This window comes from Schistocerca nitens, chromosome 2, assembly GCF_023898315.1.
Source record: "Schistocerca nitens isolate TAMUIC-IGC-003100 chromosome 2, iqSchNite1.1, whole genome shotgun sequence".
Classification (NCBI taxonomy): Eukaryota; Metazoa; Arthropoda; class Insecta; order Orthoptera; family Acrididae; genus Schistocerca; species Schistocerca nitens.
In genome coordinates, this window is record NC_064615.1 from 600413342 (window position 1) to 600431881 (window position 18540).

Below are 18540 nucleotides of genomic sequence, written 5' to 3' on the forward strand. Positions count from 1 at the left end.
ATATCTTTCTTTGTGGCTTTAACACGCCTCAGTCCTGTGTGGGGGAAACATTGTTGTGCATAAACAGAAGGTCGGGACCTACCACATCCCTAAACAGATGCACATGATCAAGAATAATCTCCCTGCAATACCTATGCAGTGGCGTTCTGCCATTGTACGTAGCTCCTGCCCACACCATAACGCCTTGGCCGTTTCGATGACGCTCGTGAAGATTCAGCGTTGTATAACGTATTTCCCCCTCTCTCTCTACACCAATTTCTAGTCAGAATGACTTGCCGCAGTGAAGTGTGTTTCGTCGAAGAACATCACTCTCAATCACTGTTATTGACCCCAACCAGTATGTTCCTTACGCGAGCGAACACTTTCTCGACAAAGGCGCCATTGAAATGCGATGTATTTAATAGGCTCCGAGAATATAAAGCCGCCTGATTTAATCACCTCATAGGCAGAGACACGTGTACTGGTAATGGATGTAACATCTGCAGCGATTTTCCTAGGAGCGATTTGTCGGTTCCTCTATGAGACTGTGGCTACATATCGATCGTCTTGCGGTGTGATGGTCCATCTACAATCACCAACATGCTATCGCCTAGTGTTTCTACTTTCAGCGGCCTTTTTTAATCGCGAGATGACACTTTTGGACGTATCCATTACTATGGCCCCAGCAGTGAGACTCTGAGCATCTTCGACCAACCCAACAGTTTGTCCACGATTGTTAGCAATCAAATATGTCTTGCAGACATGTTTCAGACCAAAATGAATCTCACATTAATCGGCTCCACAACTACCTTCCTCAAACACCGTACTGCATGATGAAACTGTATGGTTCCGGAGACTATTTCAAGTCTCAGACATCTATAATGTACACTACTGGCCATTACAATTGCTACACCAAGAAGAAATGCAGATGATAAACGGGTATTCATTGGACAAATATATTATACGAGAACTGACATGTGATTACATTTTCACGCAATTTGGGTGCATAGATCCTGGGAAATCAGTACCCAGAACGACCACCTCTGGCCGTAATAACGGCCTTGATACGCCTGGGCATTGAGTCAAACAGAGCTTGGATGGCGTGTACAGGTACAGCTGCCCATGCAGCTTCAACACGATAGCACAGTTCATCAGGAGTAGTGACTGGTGTATTGTGACGAGCCACTTGCTCGGCCACTATCGACCAGACGTTTTCAATTGGTGAGAGACCTGGAGAATGTGCTGGCCAGGGCAGCAGTCGAACATTTTCTGTATCCGGAAAGGCCCGTACAGGACCTGCAACATGCGGTCGTGCATTATCCTGCTGAAATGTAGGGTTACGCAGGGATCGAATAAAGGGTAGAGTCACGGGTCGTAACACATCTGAAATGTAACATCCACTGTTCAAAGTGCCGTCAATGCGGACAAGAGGTGACCGAGACGTGTAACCAATGGCACCCCATACCATCACCTCGGGTGATACGCCAGTATGGCGATGACGAATACACGCTTCCAATGTGCGTTCACCGCGATGTCGCCAAACACGGATGCGACCATCATAATGCTGTAAACAGAACCTGGATTCATCCGAAAAAAATGACGTTTTCCCATTCGTGCACCCAGGTTAGTCGTTGAGCACACCATCGTAGGCGCTCCTGTCTGTGATGTCGCGTCAAGTGTAACCGCAGCCACGGTCTCCGAGCTGATAGTGTATGCTGCTGCAAACGTCGTCGAACTGTTCGTGCAGATGGTTGTTGACATGCAAACGTCCCCATCTGTTGACTCAGGGATCGAGACGTGGCTGCACGATCCGTTACAGCCATGCGGGTAAGATGCCTGTCATCTCGACAGCTAGTGATACGAGGCCATTGGGATTCAGCACGGCGTTCCGTATTACCCTCCTGAACCCAGCGATTCCATATTCTGTTAACAGTCATTGGATCTCGACCAACGCGAGCAGCAATGTCGCGATACGATAAACCGCAATCGCGATAGGCTACAATCCTACCTCCTTAAAAGTCGGAAACGTGATGGTACGCATTTCTCCTCCATACACGAGGCATCACAACAACGTTTCACCAGGCAACGCCGGTCAACTGCTGCTTGTGTATTAGAAATCGGTTGGAAACTTTCCTCATGTCAGCGCGTTGTAGGTGTCGCCACCGGCGCCAACCTTGAATGAATGCTCTGAAAAGCTAATAATTTGCATATCACAGCATCTTCTTCCTGTCGGTTAAATTTCGCGTCTGTAGCACGTCATCTTCGTGGTGTAGCAATTTTAATGTCCAGTAGTGTATATACGCAGACTGAAGCGGCGAATGAAAATTTTTACCAAGGCTGGGATTCGAATCCGGATGTCCTGCTCACTAGGCAGATGCGTTAACCACCATGCCACCCAGGCACAGTAGTTTTGAGGGAGAATTCCAAGTGGGTTGAGGTGTGGAAGGGAATTTGGGTTGAGGAGGGAATCGTGCTAGGGTAGTCCAGGCAGTTGTGGAAAGCCACTGTTCCAGGGTGGTGTATCGGTTAGCGCATGTGTCTAGCGAGCAGGAGGCCCATATACGACTCCTGGTTTTGGTACCAATTTTCATTCGTTACTTCAGTCTGTATAAACATTATACAGCATGAACTGTCAAATGCATACAACGAGTTCATACACAGGCTTCGGTACCATTAACACGTCCCTTCCTCTACATTTCCTTTTACTATCGTTGGCCGGTATTACCGTAGCAATTGTAGATTGTTCCGTAGCAGTTGGCAGTAGGCCATTAGCAAGTGTCAGTTGTTCCTTGGCAGTAGTGTACATACACATTCATATTCATAATCTGACATGGCTGCACTGTGCAGAGCCCGAGATGTGGGTGGTGACAGGTGTGTGTGTTTGCGCTGACAGCCGTCCCCGCAGCCTCCGCAGCAGCAGCAGCAGCAGCCGCGGCAGCAGGTGATGCGCACCATCACGACGTCGGGCCTGATCGCGGTGGGCCCCGTGCCCGACGAGGCGTCGCCAGCCGCCAGCCCGCAGCACCAGGCGCAGGCCGTCAACGGCCGCAGCCCCGCGACGCACAGCCCGCCCGCCTCCATCAAGCGATCGCCCGACCACCACCCACCCCCGCAGCAGCAGCAGCACGCCGCCTACGCCGCCCACAGCCGCTTCTCCTCGCCGCAGCACCAGTACTCGCCGCAACAGGTGCGTGCGTCTCTTTGACCCTTTGCATTGCTTACAATTGGGCACAATATCTTAACAGAACTTTTGAAGACACTAAATCATTCAACATAGAGAGAGAAGCAAGACTGTAATCGAGTTATCAATGAGAGGAGCTACAGCATTGGTGCTCACGCTGAGGCATAAAGTCTGAAACTTACGCTGAGGTGACAAAAGCCATAGAGTACCTCCCATTACCGTGTCAGACCTTCTTTTGCTCGGCGTAGTGCGACATTTCGATGTGACATGGACTTAACGAATCCCCTGCTGAGATATTGAGCCGTGCTGCCTCGATAGCCGTTCGTAATTGTAAAAGCGCTCCTGGTGCAGGATTTTGTGCACGAAATGACCTCCCGGATTTGTCCCATATACAGGGTGTTACAAAAAGGTACGGCCAAACTTTCAGGAAACATTCCTCACACACAAAGAAAGAAAGTATGTTATGTGGACGTGTGTCCGCAAACGCTTACTTTCCATGTTAGAGCTCATTTTATTACTTCTCTTCAAATAACATTAATCATGGAATGGAAACACAGAGCAACAGATCGTACCAGCGTGACTTCAAACACTTTGTTACAGGAAATGTTCAAAATGTCCTCCGTTAGCGAGGATACATGCGTCCACCCTCCGTCGCATGGAATCCCTGATGGGTTGATGCAGCCCTGGAGAATGGTGTATTGTATCACAGCCGTCCACAATACGAGCACGAAGAGTCTCTACATTTGGTACCGGGGTTGCGTAGACAAGAGCTTTCAAATGCCCCCATAAATAAAAGTCAAGAGGGTTGAGGTCAGGAGAGCGTGGAGGCCATGGAATTGGTCCGCCTCTACCAAACCATCGGTCACCGAATCTGTTGTTGAGGAGCGTACGAACACTTCGATTGAAATGTGCAGGAGCTCCATTGTGCATGAACCACATGTTGTGTCGTACTAGTAAAGGCACATGTTCTAGCAGCACAGGTATAAAATCATGGCGGTGAATCGAGGAAGTACAGTACATACTGACGAAACTAAAATGAGCTCTAACATGGAAATTATGCGTTTCCGGACACATGTCCACATAACATATTTTCTTTATTTCTGTGTGAGGAATGTTACCTGAAAGTTTGGCCGTACCTTTTTGTAACACCCTGTATGTTCGATGGGATTCGTGTCACGTGATCTACGTGGACAGATCATTCGCTCGAACTGCCTGGAATGTCCTTCAAACTAATCACGAATAGTTGTTAGCCGGTGACATGGCGCACTGGCATCCTTAAAAATCCCATCGTTGTTTGGGAACTTAAAGTCTATGAATGGCTGCAAACGGTTTCCAATTAGCATGACATCCATTTCCAGTCAATGATCGGTTCAGTTGGACCAGAGGACCCGCTCCATTCCATGTAAACACATCCCACACCGGATGGGAGAGACAAACAGCTTGCACAGTTCATTGTTGATAGTTTGGGTCCGTGGCTTAGTGGGGTCAGCGCCACACTTCCGTCCCATTCGGATAATTCCTTCATGGCGCGTCAATTTTTGTTTCTTTGTTTTGAAGTGTAAATAGGGATCTGTATGACATCTCTGCAGTGTGCTTGCGGTAAATGCGCAAACGTGACCTATGGCAATGTTATTATCAAATGCATTCAAACACCACGAAAGTGCTGTTATTCCTTTCTTGGCTGCCAAAGGACAAACACGGGTTTACGTCCATCCGAGAAAGAAGAATATGTAAGCTGCAGCATGACTGTAATTATCGTTCTGAAACGGTGAGACAAGTTCCGTGCTGGTAGCGATTCGACACAAGACAACAGGTAGTCTGGGAGGTGAACCTCATCCACCACGCAAACTCGAATGTGAGGCACTAGAGCACCCGCCCTATAGTCTTGATCTCTTCCCCACGCAACTATCATATCTCTGGTTCCTTAAAAAAGGCACTTAAAGGTTGACAATTCCTGTCGGGCGAGGACGTGCATCAGGCAGTTACAGACGCCTTCACGCACCAAGACACGATCTTTTACCAAATGGTGTCTTCAATCCGCTACGTCGTGGAATGATTGCCTCAGTGCTCAGGGCGATTTTGCCTGATTGGCATATTGCTTCTGGGCTGTACGGCCTTCAAATGGACACTTATTTATCTCCCCTTATACGAGGTGCTATCCAAAATTTTCGGGACTGGTGCTGGCATCTGTTGAAAACATTACCGTCACCCTCGAAGTAGTTACCATCAGCACGTACACACCGGTCCCGGCCGTTCTGCCACTGGCCAAACATTTTCTGGAAGTCCTATTCTTTGAGGGTGTTTATCACCGCCAGCGATGCTTCTTGAATCCTCTCTAGAGTGTCGAACCGACGGCCTTTCAACTTGAGTTTCAGTTTTGGGAATAGCGGGAAGTCGCAAGGTGCCAAATCTGGCGAGTACGGTGGGTGGGGTACAACCGACATGTTGTTTTTTGCCAAAAGGTCCTGGTGAGCAAGGACGTGTGACAGAGCGCGTTGTCGTGATGCAGCAGCCAGTTCCCTTGACGCCAAAGTTCGGGTTGTCGTCACCGCACGTTTTCACGGAGCTGTCGCAAAACGTCACAGTAGTACGCAGAGTTCACTGTTTGATTGGGTGGGACGAATTCTTTGAGCACAATCGCCTTGGTATCAAAGAAAACGATGATCATGCTCTTCACTTTGCTCTTCAGCTGTCTCGCTTTTTTGGGTGTTGGAGAGCCTGGGCTCTTCCACTGGGACGATTGCTGCTTTGTCTCTGGGTCCCCCAAACACTTGTTCAATCATTGCAAGAGTCTCCGTAGCACTTTTCCCGAGATTCGCACAGAATTTGATACACACGCGCTGTTCTGTTCGCGAATCCATCGTAAAATCACCACACACCAAACACAGAGTACTACGAAAATCACTGTGGACACACAGCATGTCCTCTCAGATGAATGCCACTCCGCACACTAACTCACCAGATATGCAGCTCTCGCCACCTAGCTGTGCAAAGATCTAAGTCTCCTATTTTCCAGAAGGCAGCACCAGTCCCGAAAATTTTGGATTCCACCTCGTACTTAAGAATACTGTCTGCTTCTTTTCTTGAATTAGTCTTCCACATTTCTATCTGAGCTGGCGGCTCTCTGTGTATGACCTATTCGTCCAGCCTCCCTGTGTGACGAACGCAGAGCCCCCTGCACAGGTGGCGTACTCACCGGCGAGCGTGGCGGTGTCGTCGCCGTACCAGCACCAGCAGCAGGCGGCGACGCCCACGGACCAGTCGGCGGCGGAAGACGCGGGCTCCAGCCCCCCGCAGCTGCTGGAGGCGGCCGGCGGACACCGCTACTCGGCGCGGCCGCAGCCGCAAGCACAGGGCCAGCAGCGGTTCGCGCCGCCGTCGCCGCACCAGCCGCAGTCGCAGTCGCAGTCGCAGGCCCAGCACGAGGTGCTGGCGACGCGCTACGCCCACCACGACGACTACCACGGCCAGGCCACCTCCATCACGCCACCGCCGCCGCTCGAACACATACACCAGCCGCACCACCAGATCACCTACGAAGACCACCAGGTACGGCTACTGTTCTGGCAGTCTTTGGGCAAGGCATATCTCGCAGGTCAAGAACAGATTGCAGTATATAACTCCTAGCCACTTAAATCAAGACTTACGATGGGAAATCATTAAGGGAGGGTAGGACGTCAAACGGGCCGACTTGGAGCAGGAGAGGCACCACAGGACATTTTAATTTCCACTGTCTATACTTTTACAAATAAATTCAGCATGACCACGAAGGATTCAGAATTCACACTCATAGCAGTGGAAGTTCGAAAACATAACGAAGTAATTTTTTTTACATGTGAAATTTCATCATTTTTTTCACATACTAATGGCAGCATTTGTTGCTATAGGTATACTTTTCTTCATAAGTAAGAGAGATGGTTCGATGAATTTTGCACAGCATACAAACCATAATTATAGGTGTATGAAACTCTAGAATTTTCCAAATAAATTGAAAACTGGGGTAAAAATTGAAGTAATTAACTACAAAATTTGTGTTTTTTCTAAACATGAAGTTTAAAATACAACAGATCATTCGTTTTTTTCATAAATTAAATAAATTCTAGAGTTTCATACACCTGTAAGTATGGTATGTGTGCTGTGCAAAATTCATCGAAGAATCTCTGACATGAAGAAAAGTGTACCTATAGCAACAAATGCAGCCATTAGTAAGTGAAAAAATGATGAAATTTCACACGTAAAAAAAATTATTTTGTAATGTTTTCGAACTTCCACTGCAAATAGTGTGAATCCTGAATCCTTCCTGGTGATGCTGACAAAGTTTTATGAATTTATTTGTAAAAGTATAGACACTGGAAATTAAAATGTCCTGTGATGCCTCTCCTGCTCCAAGTCGGCCCGTTTGACCTCATACCCCCCTTAAGTTTTAATTATTACCGCCAAGAAACAAGCTGCGACCATGAAGCCCATTGAGTTTTAATTATTACCGCCAAGAAACAAGCTGCGACCATGAAGCCTATTGAGGGTGTTAATCCAACTCCTCGCATACTATATGATCAAGAGTATCCGAACACCCCTATTAACGCCGAAGAGACCACTAGATCCAATGTACGGTCTACTCAGATCACTAGATATTATGAGAGACGACTCAACCGGCATAAACGTAAGCAGGCAGTATTTTATGTTAGTAGAGAAACAGTAACAGCAGAATGGCTCAGTCAGGAGCGCTCAGTGACTTTGAACATGGAATAGTCATTCGATGTCATCTGAGTAACCAATCATTCGGGGACATCTGAGCCCCTCTAGAGTTGCCCAAGTCACTTGTTGGTGGTTGTGAAATGGAAACACAAAGGAAGATCCACAGTTAAACCAAGACCATGCAGACCTCATGTTCTGATGGATAGGGACGTTTGAACATTACAGAGGGTAGTTGTACAAAAATCGCATGAAATCAGTGGAAGTAATCAGTCGCGAGTTCCAAAGTGCTATCAGCTGTCCGGCGAGCACACTGACAGTTCGTAGGGAGTTAATGAAGTTGGGATACAATGTTCGAGCAAGTCAACGATAGTCGAAACTTGAGGTGGTGTAAATTGCGACCCCACTGGACGAAGGATGATTGAAAATGATTCATATGGAGTGAAAAATCACTCTATAATTTGTGGCAATCCGATGGAAGAGTTTGAGTCAGGTTAGTCAGGGCAATACCTCAGCAATGTTAGTTGCCATCATGTGTAATGCCAACAGTGAAGATGAGGGAAGTGGTGATCCAGTATGGGGATGTTTTTCGTTGTTATTGCCCTTAAGAAACCGCTAAATGCGAAAAGATATGAACACGTTTTACGGCAATGTGTATTGAACGCAGTGGAATGACGGTTCGAAGATGCTCATTACTAGTATCAGGATGATAATGCACATCTGTCAGGCATTGGTTTGTGGACAGTGACATTCCGAAAATGGGCTGACCTGCCCAGAGTCCCAACCTGAACCCACTCGAACATCTTTGGGATGAGTTAGAACGCCAGCTTCGCTGCAGATCCTAGCGTCCAACATCACTACCTTCTCTGGTTTCGGCTCTTGCGGAGTAATTGGCTACCATTCCTCCACAGGCAATCAGGAACCTCATTGAACGTGTCCGCTGCAGAGTTCAAGTGGCCATAAAGGGGAAGGGTGGACACATCCCATATTAATGCTGACTAACAGGTGTCCGGATAGTTTTGATGACATAGCGTTCATTTTTGTTATTCGTGAAACGTTTTACTTCGAAAATCAATTCGTTGTCATTCTGGAAATACCTGCCCGACAATGGCTTCCTGACATGAGGAAAGCTGCTGTGCACGTTGTCAGGGGAATATGGGAATAAAGTAAAATTTTATAGCCCAAAAAAGCAGCACGTGCAACTCTGTCCTGTGCAATGATCTGCTTCCACCTCCTGGCAGTTCGCCTTCATAGCCCCCCGTAACCTCGACGGGCGACTCAGAGTATATTCTTGTGACCGTTGCCCCTTAGGAGCATAGTCTGTTAGCACCACTCCAAAGCAGTCCGAAGAAACTTTCAGCTTGTCCTTGCCCGTTGATGTTTAGGTCTTCTCCTTTTTCTGTGGTGTTGAATCCGCAAATTTCTACTGCTTGCTTGTCTCCTTTGTCTCAAGCTAAATAAGTTATTTGTATTGTCTGAGACTGCTGCAGTATTTCTGTTGCTGCTTCATTTCAGTGGGCTTTTAGAATGGGTGTTAGCAGTTGCAGAACGCAGACAACGGCGACCTTTGTCATGTTCAAAATGTTGAAAACAGATTCGTGAACAATTTCCCTTCTTCCAAATAGTCTCAACTGTGACACGCCTTCTCTGAGAACCAGGACTTCTTGCGATTCGGTGTTCTTCACAGAGAGATTGTCTTCACTTAGTTCTTTGCCATTAGTTACTTGACCTTAATGGAAGAGTCTGCTCCTCCTAACAAATACCTCATATGATGTACCCTTCCACATACTCAGCACGGATTGTTGCGCCGTTGTTCTCAACGAAATACAGTGGAATGAGGCATTTAATTTTGGGTCTTCAGCGATGTGCGAAAGTACAGTAACATGGGAATTTCAATATGAAGCAGGACTGTCAGAATATACCGGGAAACAAGCAAAAAATTAATTGCATAACTTCATTTGTCCGAGCTGATAATTAAAAACTTGTGACTAAACCTCTATTTGGAGATGAAATGTTAAATTGGCTTTCTCATTGAACAGACTCACATTGTAGGTCTCACCTTGTAGGTCAGTGGTTCCCAACTTCTCTGTGGAAATTACCCCGGAACGAGAAGCTACGTCATTCAATATCCTCAACGAAATTTGGGACCCAATTAAACATTAGGCTGGAAGTAATCAACACTTTTTTAAAGTGACAAGTGATTTCATTTAGTTAATATTCACATAAATGGAACTCAAAAATTTTCTATGTTTCTCACTAAACCGAGCGTTAATGAGACAATGAAGTGTCAGGTAACACTTATTTCTAACAATTCTTGCTTATCTTTGGTTTGGTGTCCACCACTGCACATTGTAAGTCATGAGCCAAGTTCATTTACTTCCGCGAAGGTCTGTTTTCGCACCTGTAAATTTGGCAATTCTTAAGAGGTCTTCCGTTATCAGTGACCACTAACCATCAAATTTTTGTTAAAACAATGCCAGTACTGCTTCATGAATATCCGTTTATTAGTGTGTTAACTTTCGAGGTCCAAGAAATTGTACTTTCACTCGAATTTCGCTCTCCGAAAATATTTCTTTATTTACATGAATCGGTCTTAGGACCCAAATATTTAATTGTCAATGTTCCAAAACAGAAAGATAATTGCTATTAGAATTTATGACTCATGATGAGTGATAGCTATTACCGCTGGATTAACAGCAAAAGAAGCGAATAGAAAAGTAAAAACGGCATTGAGTGCTCTTGGTAAACTAAATAAATTTTCAAAATGGAGCTTTCATTATGTATGAAACTGAACATTTAGAAGCAGTTAACATCAACAGATATTAGTCATGCCACGAGACTTGGGTGTTTTTACACGAAGACCATTCAAAACTTGAGGGTGGCTCAGTGACAAATGGAGAGAGGTATTTGACGGATTATTGGGAGTCACAGGATTGCTTGGAAATGGAGTAGGAAACAAACTAGAATGGAAGACGTAGCCATGATATTGGTGAAAAAAGTATAGGTGAGCTGGAGAGGAGTTAGAAAACTGATTGGCAGATGGCCCAAGGAAGTTTTTTTCTGGATTCCTAGATATAATGGAAGATTGAGGAGATCAATTTATCGACTGTAGGCAGACAGCATTAGACAATATGCACGAGCGATTGGGATTCGTGTCGTTGGATATCGTACTACATGGAAAAACCTGGAGGAGGCTTTTATCCAGCAGTGGATGTCAAATGGCTCGTGAAGATGATCTGCCATTCTACAGTAATAGTAATAATAGCGACTTAAAAAAAAAGAATTAGAGTGGTCACTAAATTATCTTTGAAGCCGAAGTTCCATTTTAACCTTCATAGGATAATTACCCCCAGGTTTATAACCACTGTTCTCGGTTGTTATGCTGCGTCATGATCCTCTTTCTTTTTACACAATCGACTTTTCGACCGCTCTGCTGGGATCCTCTTCAGGATCTTCTGGTGTTACCGGTTAGCTGAAAACTGTTAAAGACCAGTGTCGCGTCAACTGCCCAAGAGCAACATACTGATGCAGAAAAGGAAGGTATTAATGAGGTCAAGAGAAACGAAAGGATGGTGGTCACGAAAGCGGATAAGGGAATGCCTCAGTTGTTACGGACACTATCAAGTACTACAAGATGGTGGAACAAGTACTGTTTACGGGAAATTAAATAATCCGAGAAACACAGTCGTTAAGAAATTGAAAAATCAAACTTCAGAATGAATAGATCTATTAGAATCTAATGTCCCAAATAGATCGCTGCCAAAATATATTGCCTACTCCAGATACACAAAGAACAACTCCCAATCGGACCTATAGTGAACGGAATTATCTATCCAACTTACTTTTTAGCAAGTCATTTATAGGGGAAACTGGGACATCGCGTCTTTGTTTTGGGATACGCCCACCGCCCCATATATACACATCTGCTAGTTGCACGTCGCAGGGCGCAGAGATAATCACAGGTTCCAGAAAGTCGCCATTGCAGATTCGTACAAAACCATATGACTGACTAGCCGCGGTCTGCTAGCGTACTTCCCACTTTCCAACAGAGCACTGTGTAGACTGCTTATGTCAGCTGCTATACAATTTTGAACAGGCGAGAGATTTTCTGCAATCTTACCCAGATGTTCATTACTTCTCTTACATTTTCGCCTTCAATGAGCGATAGCATATGGATGGTAAAAGTCGTTGACATACTAGGTTTGGTGGCTCCGCCAAAAGCAGCGGTAACTACGCCATGTGACCACGTGCGAATCAGCGACCTGAGGAAATACGAAAATGCCACTATAAACAGCCACAGCGGAGGCGAAAGCTAACTCTCTTCGGGAAACTCCCTCAAGCACGTCATCGCCAGTTACAAATCAGTTAAACATCCGATGGTTATAATCGTCCATTCTGGGGAAAATAAAACAAATTACGTAAACAACATCCATTCAAACAAGGAAACATATTTATAGATATGATGCCTAAAAATTATGGCTGGTCTATATTCCTAGACGCCAACTTATCTGAAAAAAGGAGGTTTAAACATGATAAGTAGTACGGTTACGTCCTATTTTCAATAAATGAAAAGCACCAGTTTATAATGTTGTTCTACCAAGAACCGACGGAAGATTCTGTTAATATATCCTAATTTTTCTTATGTCTGAGGGCTAATAGATATGAAGAAGTTCTCAATATAAAATTTAACGACCATACCCACGGATTAGCCATCTCTTATTTCATGCCACAACCTTTTTATGCCTATTTAATCTACGAATTCGCATCTCCTTTTTCTCATTCCAGGAAGACCTCCAAATTCGTGACAATGTGCACGGCCCGTAATTTGCGTGTGCCAAGCGTTTTCACTTCAGCAACGTTGGAATGTGGCACCCGATGCACAAGGAGGAGTGGCCTACTGAAAACACTAAAAAATTTCTTAGGCGATGCATTTCGTTCACTGGATTGTCAGTGGACTTTTCGTCTCACATGAAAAATTCTCTGCTTCGCGTGTCGCCGATTGCAGTTCTTTCTAAGTTATATTGGACGCTTAATATTATCAAGAACCAGCAGGTTTATGATAACCGGTCGCCTAAGCCACCGTCTTCTCCCATTGCCGCTGGACACTGAGATATCGCTCTGTTCCGTTGAAGTCTGACGATTTGTCATCTCATCCTGCTGTAATGCTACGAGACTTTGATTGTGTCAGTAGGCTACAGTTGGTAGAGTCGGAAATATTTTCTCTGGATACTTCTCTTACCTTGTCCTGGGTCGTGTGGAACACTAATGAAACGTTCCCACAACCTTATCAAGTCTTACAGATTGCATTGTGGTAGACGCTGAACTTATGGACTTTCAAGTGTGTTTCGTCTGTTTCATTTATTTTCTTGTAGACTTTTAATTATTTCCAGATACATAGTCCGGTGATTTACACAGCAGTGATGTCTGATGGTCAGTAAAACTGAACAAGAAAAGAATTTAATTATTGCTGTAGGTTGAAATACGTCAATAGAAAATCAAACAGGCCATGAAAAATATTTGTAAGCTAAGAAACATGTAAATAACATTTATAGTGTGTAAGAAAAATGTTAAGAAAAACGTTTTGTAAAATTTATTTAAGTTCTTTGCATATCGATGGTGACAGTGAAGTATCCGCACCAAGCTCTTTGTTGGCGGGAGAGCCCACGCATTGATACATAGGGAGCGTGGCGAGAAGCGCGCAGCATTGTCGATAGAACACTCTTTGAGTCAACCTTTGTGCAGTGAAGGTGTGGGTAGAGACAGAGCGGTGTGCCTGTTCACCCACAACTTATATATTACTTGAAGAATACTAGAATTATATAATTCGTAATTATTTATGAATTATTAAAAATCGATGTCTTGAAGACATCAAAGGTATTTGAGTGCTAACTGCATATTATAAGTTCGTTGTTACATTTTTAATCTATTTTATGTAAACGATCCCCAAACTAAAGTCTTATAAATTTAATCATTGTAAAGAGCTAAAAATTTATATTCACTCGTTTTTAGAATAGATCAGTTTATCTCAGTCAATATCGTATTATTTTTCAGCGAACCCAGTAACCACAACATTTAACTTTTGTTGAGTTTTCTCAATTTTTGTTATTTTAATAATGACATCGAATTTTTCACCAGTAACTTAAATCAAAAATGCAAATGAATAATAAGTACAGTTTCAGCTCAAATATTTGCAATCCCAGTAAATAAATGCCAACACAAATAATTATCAACAATAGATCAGTGTGAGTATATTCAGACATGCAGTCAGATGACGTTATGCAGAGGCGACCCAGTAAAATAAAACTTAAGGAAAAAAGATATGTATGTTTCCAGGTTCACTGTATAGACAACCAGTACTAAGGGCCATGACATAAGCTTATGTGTTCACGTTGAAATAATCTTCTTTTGATCAGTCATATTAATGTTGTTACCAATAAAGGCACAAGGCGTACAAAATTGTGTACGCTAAAGACTATCAGATCAGACACGTTATCAAAAGCAAGTACAGACAGGAAAGGTGCAACGCACAAAAAGTTAAATTCTCTTTCTTTCTTTCATTAGATGAAAAGTAAGTTAAATTGTTTAAATTATTTTATTCGACGGGAAGGTTTCAAGGTTACAGGAGCTACCATTGGCATAGTTGTCGGTGACGTTTGTCATTTAAGTCGGTATTGCTCGCGTTATCTGGCTCCGGCGTCAGCGGTTTCCCCCCAATCGTAGTACCCGCGGTACGTACTCGACTCGGTAGCATCTGAGTATTCAAGTGCCCGCGCGAGATCTTAGATGGATTTTCCGGTGCATCGGGCAGCCCCGATGTGGTGGCGACGAAACGTGCCGACATTACGCGTCCTGCCCACTTTACACCTCTGCTGACATGCCGACGGCCAGTAGAAGCTATGACGTCATCACATTTACGTCACCGAACTATTCTATTCGCCTTAATCGGTCTCTCTCGAACGTAGCAGCAACCGCTAATTTCATTGCTCGTGAGAGTTCATAAAAACTACCAGCTGGCTTAAGTGCGTTTACTCATACAAGTCTATGTTCACTGCTGAGCTGATGCCGCCACATCAGCGGGGCGCCAACATATTACTGCCTTCTCACAGGGCCAAAAAAGTGAGGAAAGAAAAGAAAGCACATAACACGAGAAGCCTCGCTGGTGTCAATAACAATACAGAAAAAATTTAAAGTAACTGTCATTTTATTTCAATTATTCTAATTTTTTTCGAGCTTTTGCACGTCTTGAAGTGCATCATAATAAATTATCGTTCCTCTCACGTCATTCTCCAGACAACCCAGCTCACGGCCTCTGCCAAAGAGGTAGACGTGTCATAAAGAGCCAACAAACTGAAATGACATAGCAATGAGGCATAACAGTACAGACCACGAGTTCAAGCAATCCATCATGAGTCACAGGAGTTACTCGAGCCCGCTGTTGGCTGTGCTATTGTTAGGCGAAAATGTTAGGGAAGCACTAAACCGGTCATCGTCCTGGTGTGCCCATGAAGATAGCTGACAGGGCTCCCTGAAATCTAACGTAGACTCTGCGATGCATTTCGGAGACTCGCGCTTTCCTACTATTTGGGAAGACGTACATTGCAGTTCATGTACAATGGCCAAAAACGGAAAGAAACACTGGAAAGCGAAATGACTCGATTTAACGCTCACTCTGACAGTGATATTAACGGTTTCGTTAGTCCGTGAAACAGTAAAGGAAGGTTTTGGATGAGTTACACTGCGTGACGTAACGTTCGACTGTGCAAGTGTGGCTGTGTTGGATACACCCCTTACTCTATTTACATGGGGTTTTGATGGTTATTTGGGTTCGGACAACTGGTTTTGAATTATCGCAAAATGTAAGCAGGTGTTTATGTAACCTTTTCAGACAATGGCAGGTGTCACACAATGCAGCAATAGTTTGAAAAAGGGCTTTTTATCAGCAAAATAATATTAATCCGCAAAGCAAAGACCAATAGGTCTTTATCGACCGCTAGGTCGACTTTTACGCCAGAGAAAGACCCAGGCAGGCTGAGTGGAGCTGGCGCCGTCGTGGAGGGAATGGAACGAAGAAAACTGCCCGCCCCCATCCGGGATAGAGCCCAGTACCTCCAGAGCCAGAGTCTAGTGCTCTACTCTCTAGATTACCACGGAAATACGAAGCACGTTTCCTAATTTCTTTTATCAAGAGCCCTCCTCAGAAACCACTGGACATGTCTAGGGTTAACCTTAGTGTCGACTCTGTGCCAGATTCATCGCCTGGAAACACGGCAACGGCATCGAGAGACACATTCTATAATCCTATGCAAACCAAGTCGGGATTTGCGAGCGGACGGGCTGCACAGCGGTACACCAATGGGTGCCTGATATTTTCAGCTCCCAATGTGTTGCCACGTGTCACTGCGCAACGTGTTGTGCACGCCAGTTCTCAACTAGAAAACTTTTCCCAGTGTGAATATTATCTCTAAGGTAAGAAAATAACGTAACTTTGACCTAAATCAAAATTAAGAAAAGATGATAGATCGACATCACAAGCGAATTTCTGAATTATTAGTTTTGTAGGAGATAGAACTTCATACTTGTTGCGAGTTAAAAGTCGACAAAATAGCACAAAAATCGCTGTTTTCCGTAGCTTATATGCAGCAGACCCAACGTGATGTGAAACTTCGCAAAGATGCTAAGAAGGGTATTCAGTCAAAAAGAATGTAGTTAAGTAGTTCTCAAGATACGAGAATGCCGTAATAAGTTTGGAACATTTTCCCATGTGAGTAAACGTCATCTGTTTCAAAAAAATTAACGTGACAATGGACCTAATTAAAATAACAATCAGATTTTTTACACAGTCAGTAACTCCGTAGATATATACACAATTTTGAATTTCCGATGTTTTTAGGAGTAGATAATTTAAAGTGATACATTATCGCCGCACAGAGAGGAATGCTGTAGTGGCTGTGTTCAAACAGCATTTGCAACTTCGAAACTTAAACATGAAAAGCCAACTAATTTAAACGAGATTGGACACTGATGAGGCAAAATACTGTGACCAGTCCCCACAGTTAGACTGATGCCACATAATGGAGCTACGGGCACATCACGTGGTAAGAAAAGTATACAGTATAAGCGGAGCAGATACAAAAGTAGAATCGTTATAGCGGTGACACAAGCCGAAAATGGGGGAATGCATTGACAAAAGCGGCTTTGACAAAGGGTAGTTTGTTATGGTGCCGTTCCTGGGAACGAACATCTCAGAAACAGCGAAACAGGCAGGTTGTTCGCTTGCTTCTGTCGTGAACATCTGTGGAACATGGTTGAAGGACGGTGAAGCGACGACTAGGCGACGAGGTGCTGGACGTCCTCCCCTCACCAGAGACTGTGCAGAACATAGACTTGCCCGCTCTGTAATGTAGGACAGACAGCGATCTGCGGCAGATCTCACGACAGAACAGGTACAAATGTATGGGAGAGCACCGATCATTGCACATTGTTGAACATGGCGCTCCACGGCAGATGACGTATGCGTGTTCTCATGTTGACCCGACGCCATCGTGGATCGTGATTGCAGTGGGCACGGGATTATCGACAGTGGAGTGCGGATCAGTATGAAAGAGTCGCCTGGTCGGATGAAGCAGGTTTCTTGTTACACCACGTCGATGGCCTTGCCCAGATATGCTTCTCGAAACATGTACCGTACCACGGGCTTCCGAGGGGGGCAGTATAAAGTTATGTGGGACATTCACCTGGTCTTCCATGGGACTTGTAGTAATCGAACGCACCGTGACAGCTGTGGACTATGTGAACGTTATTACGAATCACATGCATCCCTTCATGCATGATGTCTTCCTTGGCATCGATGTGCTCTTCGAGCAGAATAACTGTGTGTCAAAAGGTCACAATTAAGCTTAAATGGCTTTAGGAGCATGATCGTGAACTGACGTTGATTTCTTGCCATCAAAATCAAATCTGCCTTATCTGTACTCGAGGGCCTTCAAACTACCGATCCGTAATTTTCGAGAATTGCATGAGCAGTGAGTAGATATTGGACGCGATATACCTGCGGAGAGCTACTGGGAATATTCCGATACAATGTCAAGCAGAATCGCTGCTGTATTGCGACCGAAACGTGGAGCCACACGATATTAAGTACATGGTCGCAATGTTTTGCCTCATCGGCGTAGGTCACTTCTGCAGCTAGTTTGGCCTGAGAAGTTCTGATGCGGTTGCAGGTGGTGGAGACGACGGAGCTGCTGCAACTGAAGACGGCACCGCTGTCGCCAACAGACGGGGGCGGCGGCGGGGGCGGCGCGCTGTCCGGCGACGGCACCTACACCACCCTGCAGACCGTGCAGCTGGGCACACACCCCGGCACCTACCAGGTCCGTGCCGTCTGCCTGCCCTCTGCCGTCTACTCCAAACTTAAACACTGCTCATCTAACATTATGTTCACTGTTCCATACTTAGAAAAACAATTTAGCGATCCGTTCAAAACTAATAAAAATTGTAGTTACAAATTTCGACAGGTTATATGATAAGTACTAAACCCCGTGTGATGTCGTCAGACATACGTCGCCTTAGAGATCAATTAGCCGGATGCGATTCTCTCGATAAACGAAACAGAAGAACGGCTGTGTTAGCCAAAGAGTACACAGCCAGCCGCAGTTCTTTTGCTTGCCGCGAGGCGCCGCTAGGCCACT

General features: G+C 44.9%; 1 protein-coding gene across 4 annotated transcripts in view; it reads left to right on the forward strand.

Moving 5' to 3' along the window:
• The window catches only part of LOC126236679 (box A-binding factor-like), a 157958-nt gene that overhangs the window by 35450 nt on the left and 103968 nt on the right, over window positions 1-18540 (forward strand). For all 4 annotated transcript variants that reach the window (XM_049946166.1, XM_049946169.1, XM_049946168.1 and 1 more), the window contains 3 exons: window positions 2873-3166; window positions 6344-6709; window positions 18073-18222. In XM_049946166.1, coding sequence (XP_049802123.1) covers window positions 2873-3166; window positions 6344-6709; window positions 18073-18222 — 810 coding nt within the window. The remainder of the gene's footprint in view (window positions 1-2872; window positions 3167-6343; window positions 6710-18072; window positions 18223-18540) is intronic.